Source organism: Mastigoproctus giganteus, chromosome 7 (assembly GCF_048544385.1).
Source record: "Mastigoproctus giganteus isolate SK-2022 chromosome 7, ASM4854438v1, whole genome shotgun sequence".
Classification (NCBI taxonomy): Eukaryota; Metazoa; Arthropoda; class Arachnida; order Uropygi; family Thelyphonidae; genus Mastigoproctus; species Mastigoproctus giganteus.
The window spans coordinates 187,439,853-187,455,750 of record NC_143581.1 but is presented as its reverse complement, the minus strand read 5'-3'; the positions used below and the strand labels follow the sequence as shown (position 1 = coordinate 187,455,750).

Here is a 15,898-nt window from a genome sequence, read left to right as displayed (position 1 = left end):
CAACCAGAGCATGCTGTACGGTGAGCACCCACGCTCTCCAAGTCCTTGCGATGTGTATCCCTCTGGACTTGGAGATTGCGGGCCGTGTGCCGTGTGCTGCTGCATCAACATGCCAAAGGAAGGGTAATCACACATTTCGGAGGCACTATGGACCCAGCTCTGGCTAGACCACAGGAAAAAAGACGTCTTACAGACCACATGAGAACAGTGGGGCGGAATCAGTGGAATAACTCCACTAAAGGCCGCATAAGTAGAAGCTTCATAACAGATATTGGACGTGTTTAACCTATATCCCGGACCTGGTACTCTCCTGGACTTGATACCACTTACCTCCTGACGGGGCATGACTCCTTCAGAAAGAAGCTACACGATTTTGGAATCTCGGACACAGCGCACGGTAGATGCGGACAAAAAGAAACTTGGGGGCATCTGCTCTATAAATGTAATATCTATGAAGACCTCCGTGGCCTGCTGTTTATCAAACTACACTCCATCCTTAGAAATGAGGAGGACATAGTGCTGCAGGAAGAAGAAAACTATAAAGCTTTCACCCTTTTTTTGCTCAAAATCTCTTCGCGAGGCAAAGAGCACTTCCACCATCCTGAAACAAATTTCAGCCTTTAGACCACCGAATAGACGCAAAGAACACAACTGGCCATTAACGATCAGTTGAGTGACTACAGGACTTGAGCACAAGAGGCGGTGACAGCAACTGAAAGATAACTGAGACCTTACTGGGTGCAACCAAACACTGGGACCTAGATGTAGCTGGCCTGTCACGTGCAGGTGACGCATCGTGGCCTCTACCGATATTAGGTCCACCACCTGGAGAATGAAAGTAAACAACTTAGATTGCAGCCTTGCTGCCAACTGCCAACTAGCCAAATAGTGACCCAGGTCCCACACCTTGCCGGGCCTGCTTTAGCTCCTTTTTCCTGCGAGGGATGACACTCCTGTCCCCTCCTCAGACTGCCAAACCCACTTTCCCTCTAGTGTGGCATGGGCATGCCCACTGAACATTTAGGGGCCACCTTCTCTATCGGTACCTTTTTCTTTTTCTGCCTTCCAGTTTTCCTCCTCACCACCCAAACCTGTCAACCTTCAGAGCGCACAGCCCCACATGCCAAAATTGTAACCACACCAAAATTGCTTTCCCGACCCTTTTCGGCCAAAAATAAAACTCATCCAGCGTAATCCCTCCTCGCTCTTAAAGCAGATCTTAATGACCAAACAAAAGCATCAACAGCAATTAAAGCGATTTTTGTTTAGCTCGTAGCCACTGAATTCTGAGGAAAGTAGGTGGGAGGACCTGCCAGAATTTTTGGAATGCATTATCTCCATGGGAAGGCTTGGAAAGTATATTTATTTATTTTATCCAATTTTTTGGATGGCGCAGGAAAAACTTGTTCATAATCTTTTTTATTATTGAAAATAATACTACACGTGGTGTGAAAATGAAATACTATTTTCAGGCTTTTTTTTTTTTTTCAGCCTCCTTGTCCACAGTTCTTTTTGTACTGAAATTGTAATGAATGAAAAGATCTCTAAATAAATTGTTTGGAAATGCATGTATTAAGTGATGCCGATAATATCTCTAAATGAAATAAATCATTTTACTCTTTATTGCAATATAAATCAATGTCTTAAAGGATTAATTCATTTTTATAATTATGTTGTCTTCTGAAGACTTAACAATACATTTAAAAAATAATCATTTAAATTATTACATTTATTTCTAGCAGTAAACATCAGGAAATCATTTTATAAACCACATAGGAGCGCACAACATACTACAGAAAATGGAAAATTACAAAGTTATAGCAGACGCATACCCACAGTAATATTTGCAAAGTTCTTTGATAAAATCAGATGAATCTTCTTCTCCTGCAGTTTCTTATTTTCGAATATTTTCAGCTTCGGATGCAACATTATGGTTTCTTACTAATTCTTCTAATTCACCAGGCTCGAAGATACTTTCTGTGCAGTTCTGCGAAAATAATTAAAAAAAATGTTTTTTTTCTATTATTCTGAATTGTTTTTTTATGAAGATTAATGACAAAAAGTTAAAAAAGACAAAATGAAGAGCGTCAACAACAAATTTTAATTTTGAAAGTAATTTTTTTCTGTGCGCAGGTTATGAAATGTTTCCCAACAATAAGATAAAATTTTGTTTTCGGGGACATTTTATTGCCTTACTGTAAAGGTATTACATTAAAATATGCTAAATGTGTTCAACTTTTAACGCCAGCAATTTAAATTGATTTTATTTTTTGGGTTTATCGTGACGAAGTATTTTCACTGAGGGCAGTTATGACGTTGCAAATAGAAACGTTTACAATTTGTTAAACTTCCACTAGAAATTGTATTGGCCATCGCGTTTATTTGTTTTTATCTTAATTTTAGAGAAAACTTCAAGAATTTAGAAACATATTGACTGTGTTCACCAGAAATGATAGAGACAAGACTGAGACAGTCCCGTCACAGGATAAATTGTAGAGAGAGTGTAAAAATAAAGGAATATCAGCGTGAAAAGAATAAAATACGTAAGATATATCGACTAATTCTAATTTGTCAACTTTTACCATGATTGGTACAGTGAGAATGAAGAGAGAGTGAAATTTTAGAAAGAAAACCACATTGGTTACAATCGAATTCATTTTTAACTATAACAGATGAAATGATCCTTGACCTTCTTGAAAATTAATCTTTCGAGGATTTTGTCAAGAAATTTAACATGACCATGTGACAACAGTTCTTGAGATCAGCTCTCTCTCTCTCTCTCTCTCTCTCTCTCTCTCTCTCTCTCTCTCTCTCTCTCTCTCTCTCTCTCTCTCTCTTTAGTATGATTAACACCAAGGTTTTCTTTCTGAAAGCGTTAGGTTTATTCCAAACAGCGGCGTTTTCGTGCCACTAACTAAGGCATAAAACATGCAAATGACATCCCAGCATCTTAGTGCTATGTCTGTAAAGGCAGACTCGACCTAACAGCATGTAATTATACCACGTCGTCAAGAAAAGATCTCAGCGATTTCGAAAGGGACATTACTGAAGCGCGTTTGGCGGGCACTTCGGTCTCTAAGACAAATGAACTCGCTGATGTTTCACGAGGAACGATTTCCAAGAGCATCTCTGCATGGGATTCTAAAGAGAATAAACCATCTGCAAAAGGCAACGGTGGGCGAAACCGCAAACTCCAAAATCGGAACGTTCGAGCATTAGTGCGATGTGTAAAGCAAAACCGGCGAGCAGCAGCTGATCAGTTCTGCACGAATATCCACGCAGGAGGCGAGAGGCCAGTTTCGTCAAAACATTACGTCAAGAACTCCATAAAGTTGTTTATCTCGGTTGGGTTGCATTTCACATGCCACTTCATTTGTACCCGACAACGCAAGTAGTCGTGTCCAATGGGGGTTAAGAGCACAAGCAGTGGACTACTGAGCAGTGGAAGAATGTGATATGGTCCTAGTCGTTGTCTGCGGCAAATGAATTAGCTCACACATAGCGCCAACCGATGGAAGCTTTCAACTCTGATTGATTGTTTCCTACTGTTAAGGATTCTGGCAGTTCTGTGATGGTGTGGGCATTTTCCTCGTGACATGGTTTGGGCGTGTTCATTCCGTTAGAAGGAAAGATTAATGCCAATCGCTATTTAATATACCTGAGTAATCATCTGCATCCAACGGTATTTCTTTCAAGAAATGAGAGCTCTCTTTCACTATGACAATACTTTAATCCACAGAGAAAAGGTGGTCACCCAGTGGTTTTCTAAAAATGAGACTGAACATTTTCATATATAATGGCCATCTCATTCATTGGATCTAAATTCGAGAGAAAATCAATGGAAAATTCTGGAAAGACATGTCAGAAAGCGTTTTCCAGCTCCATCGAACAAGCAGAAATGAGCATGAATGGTGTTGTATCCCTCCTGCTGACATTCAAACACTGAAAGACTCCATGTTACGATGTATCCAGGCTACACTGGACTCATCTGGCGGTCCAACACAGTATGAGTCATTTAACTTACTCTTTCCATTTTTTGCCCATTACCTATACATTTTTCTTAACAAAGAATATAAGATAAGCATCTGAACCAGGAGTAGTAGAATCTCATAGTGATCTGTTTCTCTGGCAGTAATTAAATAACCCTTTAGTATTTTAGTATTTCTTATGGTGTGCACACTCTATTGGATGATTCAGAAATCGCCAGAAATACAAAAAAGCACTTTAAAATTTAATGTGGAATAAATATAATTAAAGCTGTAAGGCAAATATAAATAGCTAAAGAGAAAAACACACTTACTTGAAATGCTAACTGACCAAACCACTCACGTCTGCTCTCCTCCGTCTGAAATTGAATTCGAGAAAAATTATTGGTCTCAAAAAATGGGTGAAATTAAATGTAGAATAAAAACTTCCTTTTTGCCGAGTAGAAAACAACAAGTAGATATGCATAATGCAAACTAATATTTAATTACAGCAGTGTTTTTATCAATGAAACAATATCGCAATATGTGCAGTTTAAAATTAAATTTACAAGTACTAAACTTCTAATTGACTAAAAGGTCCACAAACAGTTCCTAATAGTTGCAATTCTTCCTTCTTTCTTGAATTTGTCTAATAATGGCTACTGTCTCCAACAGATTTTTAGTTCAACAAGCAGAAATCTGAATTTATATAAATATCAATTTTGTCATGTAAAATAAAAGTTTAAAATCATCCTTTATATACCGGATCAAATTATATCCCTCAAATTTATTTAACACCAGGTTTCACAGAAAGGGACAAAGTACACCTGCGATTGCCTAGATTGAGAGCAGCATCATTAGAGTCAAATTCAGACTCGTCCTAGGTCTGGTCCAACTGCGCACTACGTGTTTGCCACTCGAATAGATACTGTTTTGTCCCAAACATAACAACGTATCCTTGATATGTCAATCTAAAAGCTATCTGTGGAATAATCGGATAAAATCAGAATTCATACAAATTCCATTTCGAGAAGTGATTATTTAATGGTATTCTTAACATCGGGATGCCCATCCAAATCGTAATTATAGCTCATTTTAAATGGAACAAAATATGAAGAAACATTTCGTTTTCTGTCAAAGCGGAGAAGAGATATTTTTGTACCCTAGGCAGGTAGCTACAAGGGCATCATTATTTCTCTCGATATATCAAGGTCTTTGAACTTAAACTGTTCATTACATTGATGCTTGCCGAAATAGATGGCTCGATTATTCTTCCCTCTCTCGGTTCTGAGTTGGCATAAATAGGTCCTGTAATTCTCCCCAATGTTAGTTTTTAGTTTTTATATTCAGTGTACTTTATTTGGCAAAATATTTAGTAAACTTTCCTTATATTATTCATGCTTTCTAAAATATATAACTTTTTAATACTCACATGTCCGAATCTAGTTCCAATGCAATCTGTAGTCTGGAAGTTCAAAAAGACGAAGAAATAATCAGACAAATGGGTTCAGCTGACAAAACTATATTAAAATCTTTGACTTTTCTTAATTGGTTTAGTTGATGAAAATAATGAAACTGTTAACCATTTTCAGGAATTTAAAAAATAACATAACCAACTATATGGAATATTAAAGAGTGCATCGTAATTCTGATTAAAGTATATTTCGAAACTCTTTCCATGTTTTCATGGTTATTCCGCCTGAAAACCGAATTACATTACATTTTTCAATTTTTGAAATTTGGAAGATTTGCATCTGACCATACTAGTTTTACTACAAACTAAATTTATGTATTTAAAAAATGTAAGTATGCAGTTTGATGAAATCATTTGAATTGTGGTACGCACCTGATGGAATATTGGGTCTTGAGAACATAAGCTTATTACGAAACCCAGAAATGAACTTTCTTCATTCGGGAAATGTTCTGCTGTGCATTCAGAGATAACTCTTAGCACCTAAAGAAAAACAAACATTAATATAAAACAATTTATCGTAATTTTCTCTATTATTTTTGGAGATATTTATGTAATTAATCGAAAGAAATTGCAGTTTAAAATTCGATATTGGTGGAAAAGAACAGCAGAGAAAAACATTCAACGACTTTCACATAAACATATTAAATATAACAGATTACAATGCACTAATACTGTCAAAGACTGATAGTATCAGTGCCTATCAAACTAGGCACTGATAGTATAAGTGCGATAGTATCCAAACCTAGTTCGTTTACGTTTCCGACCATAGGGTGGAAGCCAAGTTCAGCGTTATGCTAGAGATGACAACAACGCATACAACAGCAGTTCAGAACAGCAATTTATCAATTCCTATGGTTTTCAAAGAAGAGCAAACTGACCATCTGACCTTCTCTCTCTTTATTGGCTTCAACGTGTCAGTGTATCATTATGGGAGGATTGCCACGATAGAGAAGTCCTACGATGTAATTTCATAATTCTATTTCTGTTCCAATTCCCACAGATTAAAGAAACAATGTGTTACGAAACGGTTGGGTATCTCCTAATGTTCAGTTGTTAATTACAATTCTAAATAATGTTACTTCATCGCAACGCATATGTTCCATGAGAATGTTCTCCAAGTCACTTAGAATAATAACAAATTTATACAATATAATTTATACTGCGCAAAAAAATATATAAACACATAATTACTAGATAAACAATAAACAGAGGTAATATGCAGAACATTATTTATTTTCGTGAGATGTGTGAAATATTTTATACGTACGTTTCCAGTGAAAAGATTCATGCATTCCGAAAGACTTTTTTTGCGTTCCTCAGTTTCTGGAAATAACAGTACTGCTATTTAGCAAATGATTGTAAACAATTGTTAAATTCATTTCTGTGCAAAAATTATATTTCAAATTTAAAATTGCCATATCAAGGAATATACGTATAATTTGATAGTTAAATCAAGGATAACAATCATTTGTGGAAATTTTATGGATCTTTCTGGAAGCGCATTGTTTCAAAACTCATTGCTCTTAATTTGAAAAGAACTAGGCTTCTGTTTTCATGAATTAAGATTTCATAATTTTGAAAGATACTACTCTGAAATGAGAAGAAAACTCTGCATAATTCAGAAAATTAATATTTGTAGAAGAATAAGAGAAATTTACCTCAATATGATTAATTCCAATAAGGGAACAAGGTGGAATGTCTGGCAACAGATTTAACTGTTAAAGAAAAATTAGAAGGGGCAAGTAGATATTCTAATAGCTAGGAGTGGAGACGTCACTTTCTTCTTTAATTTGAGGAAAGTAACCCTAATTGTTGTCTTAACTTTAAAAGTTTGATTTTAGTTATTTTAAGCTACGCACTTCTATTAAAAACAACTTTAGAATATAATTACAAATGCAGTCCTACTCTGAAAACGGATATGTCATGAAAGACAAACGCTCATAAATCACGGTAGGTTCGTCTAACAACAAAGAAAAGGCATTTGAAAATAACTGCATTTATAGAATAATAAAATTAAAAAATAATTTACACCTTTTTGATTTCAAGTAAACTTAAAGATTTCATCTGTAATTTTTAATAAATAAAAGTAGGGAAGTAAAGGAAAGTGAACAATCTAATATTCAATAACAATCATATATCACTATATAAGCATATTTTATACTTACTGCAAAGTGCCTTAAAAAGGGGATCAATTTGGGCAGTGCCAAGAGCCAGCAATGGCAGAACGAACAACAGAACAAACTGAACCTTCATTTTTTTCAGTGAGCTTGGTAGGGACTGCAATCCGAGTAAACGCTGAAGGCAACTGAGAGAAGCTGCTACAACCAAGGGCAATAAATCAGTGCGAAGAAAACTTATTTTTATTCCATAAGATATGAACGCATTAACTTCCGATAACATTATATTTTCCGCTTTTTTTTTAATAATTCGAGAACTTCCGTTCCAGAATTTAATGAGTAAAATTTATATTGAAATCCTAGTTGCTCCGATGATAACAGATCTTGCACAGGAAAAAGGATATAAAGATTTGATTTGCAGGTTATGTGAATAATTAGCCACAGTAAACGTGCCACACGGTGATTGCTTTAACAACCTATCCAGAAATCATTTTTAAAAATAATAAATAGCTATTATTAAAAGTAAGATGAATTCCGTTTGTTTTTACTAAGCAAAGTAGTTTCTTTTAAGCTCTAGTTGCTCAATGGTAACTGACCTTGCATGCATGTGTTAGGACAAGAAAAATAAGAATAAGAAAGTCGCTCCCAGGTCTAAAAGAACAAGATGAGAAGATTATTCTCCAAAACGGTCTTCTACTAAGACCAAAGCTAATCGACAAACAAAGGACATAACCTCCAGCTTAGCTAGAAAAGTAACGAACAGAGACATAAACACAAGTAGTAATACACTTCCTGATAATTATCAGAAAGTGTGGAATCGTTATATATAATGGATTTTATATTATCATATCACATATATGCCCAGTTAGTTGGATCGCTGTCCTCCCCATACCCAATGTAAAGGCCATGAGTTCCAACCCGTCGATGACGTGAGGAATTTTTATGGACCTATTCCACATTGTGGAATAGGTCCATAAAAAGACGGCCTCCGTAGCCGAGTTGTCAGGAGCGGGAGTGCAGTAGCACACGCTCTTTGAGTAGACCGGGGTTCAAGCCCCTGACTGCTGAATACGGTCGATCTGCCAACCCGCACTGGACCAGCGTGGCAAATTATGGTCCATTTCCCTCAGCATGAATTGTTGAGGAGGCTTCCATCCTGCAGTGGGTTGATAATGGCTGCACTTTACTTTACTTTACTTTTTCCACAATGTGTCTGAGTTAGTCGGTCTTAGGAGAGGGTAGCATCGTTTTTCGTTCAGCAAAACAAAAAATCTACGATAGAATACACGCAATTTACAGACGATATACACAGAGCAATATGTTCTTAGTTCGTGGTGTTCCTAAAATCCTATTACTACAAGAACAACAACATATATATCATATATAGTCCAATTAATCAGAATACTACCGTGGCTTCAGTTAATTGGCGTAAAACAAACAACTTTGAATGTAGTCAAAGTGGAGACGTGTGTGTGCTCAGAAACTGAAGTCAGTGTCTGAGCACACAGCTCTCTACTTGTTTGGTATACAAAGAACTAAATCAATTGCTGATAACTCATTTTCTGCACAAACCTTCAGCTCGTGTGCAATACCAGGGCAACTTGTTACAAAGGCAAGTTTATTCTGCTATGAGAATGAAGACCAATGCGCTATCTATACACATTAAATCCTTCTACCACAGAAACACAGAAGTGGACAGTTTACAGATGTAATTAAGTTCAGTTGTTAGTGCTTAATAATTATTGAAATGCGCTTTTCCAAAACTGCTCATCCGCTTTAAAATCCAGAACATTTTATAATCCGGCGTGTCTTAATTCCCGAGGGCGCCGGATTTTAAAGAGACGTTGTAAAAGATATTATAAAGAGGTAGTACTGCAGATCTTGGTAACCTATCCACGCTATGTCATATTCTTTACTCCTAGTAAATATTAAATCAAGATTTGTTTATTCATATTTTGTTTTATAAAAACTGAAAAACTGTATTCAGAATTTGGGATATGATATGTGTATCACCAGTTAGAGTAATAAAGCAGTTAGTTTTTTTTTTTCCTTCCCTGAATTTTGTTATTCATCTTCTACACTTTCTCCACTTCCCGTTACAATAATCAAATTTCTCGGTTCAGTTCTATAAAACCGCAATCTCGATTTATTATCGGGTAAGAACTTAAGAAACTGGGGAGTATGCATTTAGTAACATATGACGATTCAAGGAGGGAGAGATAGATGTTTGGAGAAACCACTTATTCTTGTTCGTAGTGAATATTACGTTGGGGATATATGCTTTACTTGCAGCTCCGACGGTAGAGGCTGCCCATCGTTCTTCCCTCAATTTCAGGACAAGCTCTCCTGTCCACTCTGCCTTTTCCTCTTTAGTGTTGCTATCGATATCAGTTATAATATCCACAACCTCATGGGAATATTTTTTTCTGATATTATAGCACAGCCCTTGGAATAGGATACAAAGATCCAGAAGCAAAGAACCAAAAATGACCCGTATTTAGCTTACCGAACAAAATCATTTTGGTTTTCGAAGATAAGACAGTAAGTTTATTTTTGATAGCCTAGTATAAAAAGTCAGCTTCACCCAGTTCACATGTTTTATAATCCAGCTGTTGAATTTCCCTGAAAGAAGATAGTTCCTGCGTATGCTATATGATAAATATTCTCATCACTTCCCATATATCATCTTTTCCAGTTCTTTGTAGCGGGGTTCTTCAAATGTCTTGGGATAATACCTCATGAAATGCACAGGTTTATTACTTTCGCTGCCTTTGATGTCGATTATATAATAATCCGCTACAGATATCAAGAAATTCGCTGGTAATTTTATGATTTTAGCTGAAGTTGCGTCATTTCCAGGAGGTTTTCCATTCATTATAGCCTCGAATGACACCAACCGTGAACGTTCAGCAATAGCACCGACATCATATTTTTCGGAAATCCATAAGTGCAGTCTGTGTTTTATTGCAGATAAAATGATTTGGACACTAGTGGAAAATAGGTTTTGTCAATTACTCTTGAAAATTTAACGGGAAGCGCTTTCAAGAGATACAACACTATATTGGTAAAATTGGCAATAAAGATGACAACAGTGATAAAGTTCACGCGCTTCTTCAATATATCTGACACACGCTGAAGAAGTAATATCATAAATTTTCCGAATTTCACTATTATAATGTTTGGGTCATGAAATTGGATATTACACAGAGAGAAGGCCAATTTCTCGAAATGCTAAACGCATTTTAGTTTATATGCAGCGTATTTCCTTATATATTCGATGAAGTGCAATTGAATCAGATTTATGGGCATTTATGAGCATTTAAAATCAAGAACACGGTTGTTGTTGAAAAGTGGAAAAATGAAAATAAATGTTTGCTTAATTTTCTTTTCATTTGCCACTGAAATCAAAATAACTTGTTTTTCATGGAAACATTTGAAAGTTTTTGCTTTTAAATATTACCTAAAATGCTTTCGTTTATGTTTTACAACTCACTTTGAAAGCAGAAAAGGGGCAGCTCGATGTGTTAGTTTGATGACCGGACACGTAAGTTGGAACATTGCATTTTTCTTCTTAATATAAAACAATATTTGATTGAAGAAAAAGTTCAAAAAGATCAACAATTTTTAAGCTAGCAAATGAGTATGGACACGATACAATGTAATCGAACTATTTTGTAGACGCCACAATTAAATTCAGCAGATTATAAATAATTCAATCTAAATTTACTTCTCTCCCATTATATTTTATTCAGTATTGAGTTCAAAATGATTTTACTACAATTAAAAAATCAGGAAAAAAGAAACGTAATAAAATATTTACTCTTTAGTAATTCGATAATTTAACCAATTGTAATGATTAGTAACAATTTTTTTTCCTTATATTCATGAATGGGTGGACGAATGTCTTGAGGAATACTTCCCCCAGGAAGAAGATCGATTCTTAGAATTCTGGAACAGTTTTTGCCAGCAAGGTCGACCACATCAGGTACGCTTTAACTTGACATCAACAGTAATTAAAGCGATTTCTTTTAGGTCCTAGCCACTGAAATCTGAGGAAAGTAGGTGGGAGGATATGCCAGAGTGCTGATTCCTTATTGGTAACATCTGGCTAGCCTCACCCGTGGCGGTATGGGCTACGTCGGGTCCCATCAGGGGCCAGATGGACCAGTTGAACAATGGGCACAGAAGACTACACTATACACGATCCACACACTTTCAATCTCTGGCTGGACAGGGTACTATCACTCGATACAGAGAATATCGCGGAGATGGGAGAAATCCTAGGAGCCGCTAGACCCTCAACATACCAAATACCAAACAAACTTGTGCACTTTCAACAGTGAAAACAAAATATTAGAAAAATAAAGCCCTGAAAGCAAAAGCAATCATATTCACGCTTTTGCAGGAGGACCTTTATGTCATTGCTTTACTTTCAATATCATTGGTTGACCGTTATTTAAATTCCGAAGTGTTGAGGGTGCATTTTTCTCACTCCTAGATTTAGATTCTGTCTGTGCCCATTCCTTCCACCGAAAAGGGTTTCAAGACTGAGTCGTCAAATAGTTCGTTGATTTTGATATACATTTTTTTGTTTGGTCGGAAGGGAATGCCAGGGAAATTCTAGAGTAAAATACACTAGCGCATCTGCCAGTCTGAATCCTGTCCCTTACGCCGCGAATGTAGGGATATCAGTCAGTCGACACCGCAGGCGAACGCAATAGCCAAATGGTCCTCGACGAGCCATCCCAGAACCACCCACCTTATTGAAACAAGAGAATGGTGTACAGAGACTGTTCTCCTCGACCACCAGGAGACCTCCATGGGCCATAAGCGACTCCAAAATGTTAAATTGCTATACTGTGTTATTCCACAGGCGTTAGATCCCCGTAATATTAACCAACAAACGCTAATTGAGTTTCGTTACTTTCTGAAAATAACATCTTATTGTAATCAAAAATTAATATTTAGCTCACTGTTTGAACTGATAATTTCCAACATTATAAATTTTGAAATATGGTAAAGACTGCTGTTAAAAATTAAAAATCATAATCGCAATTAAGAATCATAAAAGTCACAGTTTATTTGAAATTTATTAAGGAGACAAAATGACTGATTATCATTCAACATCGGGGGCATGAAAAAAAATGAGAAATTTGCATTTCTCTCACCAGTAAAATTTATTTATGAAAAAATTAAACGATAGCCGATCTTTCAAAAAATATCATTATTTATTACAGAAACACGTCTAGCTGTTTCAATGTTACGTTCTGAAACAACTCAGTCACCCCAAATTTAAAAATAAAAGAAAATCTACTCAAAAATACCTCCAAATGCTACTTGTGCGATCTGGCTCAAAATATTTCACTCCATGTGTCGTGAATTGTATTATCGAATGTATTAAGTAAGGAGTAAATGCTGGGAGTTTTTAAACTAAATCTTAACACGTTGGCAAACACGGCCTTCAGTCATTCATTTATTGATTGACTGAAGGCCGTGCTTGCCAACCACTCATCACAGTGGTTGCGTACAACTACTGTGATAACTTCCACTTTTGCTTAGTTAATATAGATGGATACAACGCAAAGAGTTAGAGGGCATTGTAATATTCAATCTGCCATTAGACCAGTCCCACATGGAGATAACCTTCCGATTCCATTCTTCCACTTATATTGGAGAATGTAGCAGCTGAGAATCCCGAAAGTGAAGCTTCTGAAGAAGAAATTGAAGTCTACACGCCTAGAGACATTGAGTCCATCCTTCAACTGTGTTAGCAGCATGAACTCGATGTTCTCAGTGGCAAGGTAGATAAAGACAGTAATCAGAATGAGCTACTGCAGCAAGATTATAGGAAAATTGGTTCAATGGGTTGAGACACTGCAGTTGAAGTTTAACATTGACAAACGCAAAGTACTGCATATGGGTAGAAGTAATTCCAAAGTAACTTATCAACTGTGTGGTAATACACTCAGGATAGAGGGAAATCAAAGTGACTTAGCTTTGTCAAAATGTCAAACATTTTGACAAAGTTCTTGTTGGTTCAATTGACCATATCGCCATGTTCTGATTAATGATCATAAATTGGTCTTTCTTAAAAATGAAATATTATGAAAATTTAGTTACGTTTTAGCAGTTGTCTTCAAAATGATGCCGATTCATGGAGGCATAATTCCCCTTCACAATTATTAATATGACATATTAGATTTACAAACTATATTATATTTACTATATTAGATTTACAATATTTTTACAGCAATTTATAGAAACAAGTGGATTCCGACATTCTGCATTCTGTATGTAAAGGCTTCTTGTTGGTAAACATATAAGACTGTAGCAGTATACTTTGTTAACCGCTTTTGTATTACTGATGTGATGAAATTCGTATTTTTAAATAGAAGGGCGATTAAATCTGTTTTACCTTTTGGAATACAAAATTATGGATTATAAGAAGGAGCAAAATCCATCCTTAGTCTTAATATATGGATGGATTTCATAACATATTTTAAAAAATAAATAAATATTAGTTATTGTACAATCGAACAGTACTGTTGTTGAAGTCCCTTACACCCAGAAAGACGGCCAGGGATCAACAATAAACGGTTGATTAACATATTATAATGAGCAAATAAAGTTAAAAGTAAGAATTGTACAATGAAATGAAGGAAGAAACGTAACATACAAGTTTCATAGAGTCGATCACACCCCGTTGCTTAATTTCCTGGACTGGAGTCGAAGCAGACTAAAGGATCGTTTCCATATTTTTAATCCATGACGAATCTCTGGGATTCCAGAACGATTGGGAAGAGGTTGTTTTTATATGAACTTGTCCATTATGCAGAATCTGCTTTTTTGTCAAATAACTGCTGGTTGCAACCTCAGTTTAGACGGAATGAAGTCGTAATGAACACTGCACCCAGATGTTTGGTTCAGAGACTACATCAAAAAACATGTTCCCTCCTGCATAATTGTGGGCGACTGCCATAAACGTAGTGTACTGTATTCTTGGGGGAAAAGGAGAAGTTTCATCAACGCTATTTAAGCAGCCAGATTTCATTACCACGATGATACTGATGAAGGTCGGTGTCGTGGAGATATCCTTGACATGGAGAAGTTTTGTGTTTAAGAACTAACGAAGCTTTGGTAACCAAATACCAAACATTTTCCATGTCAAAAATCATTGTAAGTCCATTTGAAATGACTTATCCCCATTAAAATCTGAAGATATCCTTGAGGGGTTAGAGTGTGAAATGACTTATCCCCATTAAAATCTGAAGATATCCTTGAGGGGGTTAGAGTGTGAAATGACTAGGGCATTTTACCAGAAACTTTGGTATTCCATCGATACTAGTGACATACAAGGGTGCCAAACTATTAATAGCTATTGTCAGCTGTTATTTGGTGACCATATTTGATGCAATTTCGATGTATTAAGCTAAACAAGATCTTGAAAAGAGGTTACAGCAGTACTGTACCCATTTATATATCAAAATTGCTCACAATTCTTGAATAGAGATAGCAGGAGGAATGTTTTGACGAACATACTTTTCATGATGCTAAATGGGACTGACAAACCATGATGCTAATTGGGACTGACGAACCATGATGCTAATTGGGACTGACGAACCATGATGCTAAATGCTAAATGGGACTGATATCGAAAGTTTGGCTGAACAGGTCAAATGCTTGAAGTGTTCTTGGCGTTCCTCATGCGGTTATTACGGTGAATGGTTCAACCGTACCATACTTCATCTTAAAAGTATCTCTACCATAGAAGTAAACATGCAGCATTGCTCAGTGTGCGCGTCTCTGATCTGCAACGACGTTCAGCTGTATTATAACCTTAACATTACCTTCCAGTATGGTTGAAGACTAAGAGTATTCCACAAAAAACCTACCCCACACCATTATATCTTTCGCACCAGCTTTCATGTCGGTACACAAGAGGACAGGCCTAATGCCTCGTGTGGTTTCTTCCGTATGTTAATTTTTCCATAGATGCTGAAAAGAGTAAATCGGAAACAGTCAGAATACAATACTTGACTCCAGTCTCCTCGTCTGTCTGTAATATAATTCGTGTTTATAACCAGAAATTGGAAGGAAAATATAAGCACTAATTAGAGATGCTAAAACTCAGGTTTTTCGTACAAAAAACCTGACTCGGGAAAATCGACCATAGAATTCAATTTACTGGCATAATTTACACACAATTTACTGAGATGATTTACGTCTCAATATGGCCTAAGTTGCTGATGTGCCTAAAACTCTAGAACAACAACAATAACTGGGATGTCGTCTGGAAACTACGAGCCTTATTTTCCAGAAGGTGTCCGACAATATATTCTTTG

General features: G+C 36.3%; 1 protein-coding gene across 1 annotated transcript; it reads right to left on the bottom strand.

Annotated features, from left to right (window-relative positions):
- Window positions 1–1,599: 1,599 nt before the first annotated feature.
- On the bottom strand, window positions 1,600–7,768 carry LOC150083440 (uncharacterized). Its single transcript, XM_090378011.1, has 6 exons — window positions 7,605–7,768; window positions 6,707–6,762; window positions 5,812–5,919; window positions 5,398–5,430; window positions 4,301–4,345; window positions 1,600–1,987 (listed from the first exon to the last, which is right to left on the bottom strand). Exons 1-6 carry the CDS (start codon window positions 7,690–7,692, stop codon window positions 1,895–1,897), a joined length of 423 nt encoding a protein of 140 aa, XP_090234137.1. The 5' UTR covers window positions 7,693–7,768; the 3' UTR covers window positions 1,600–1,894.
- Between the last annotated feature and the right edge of the window lie 8,130 nt (window positions 7,769–15,898).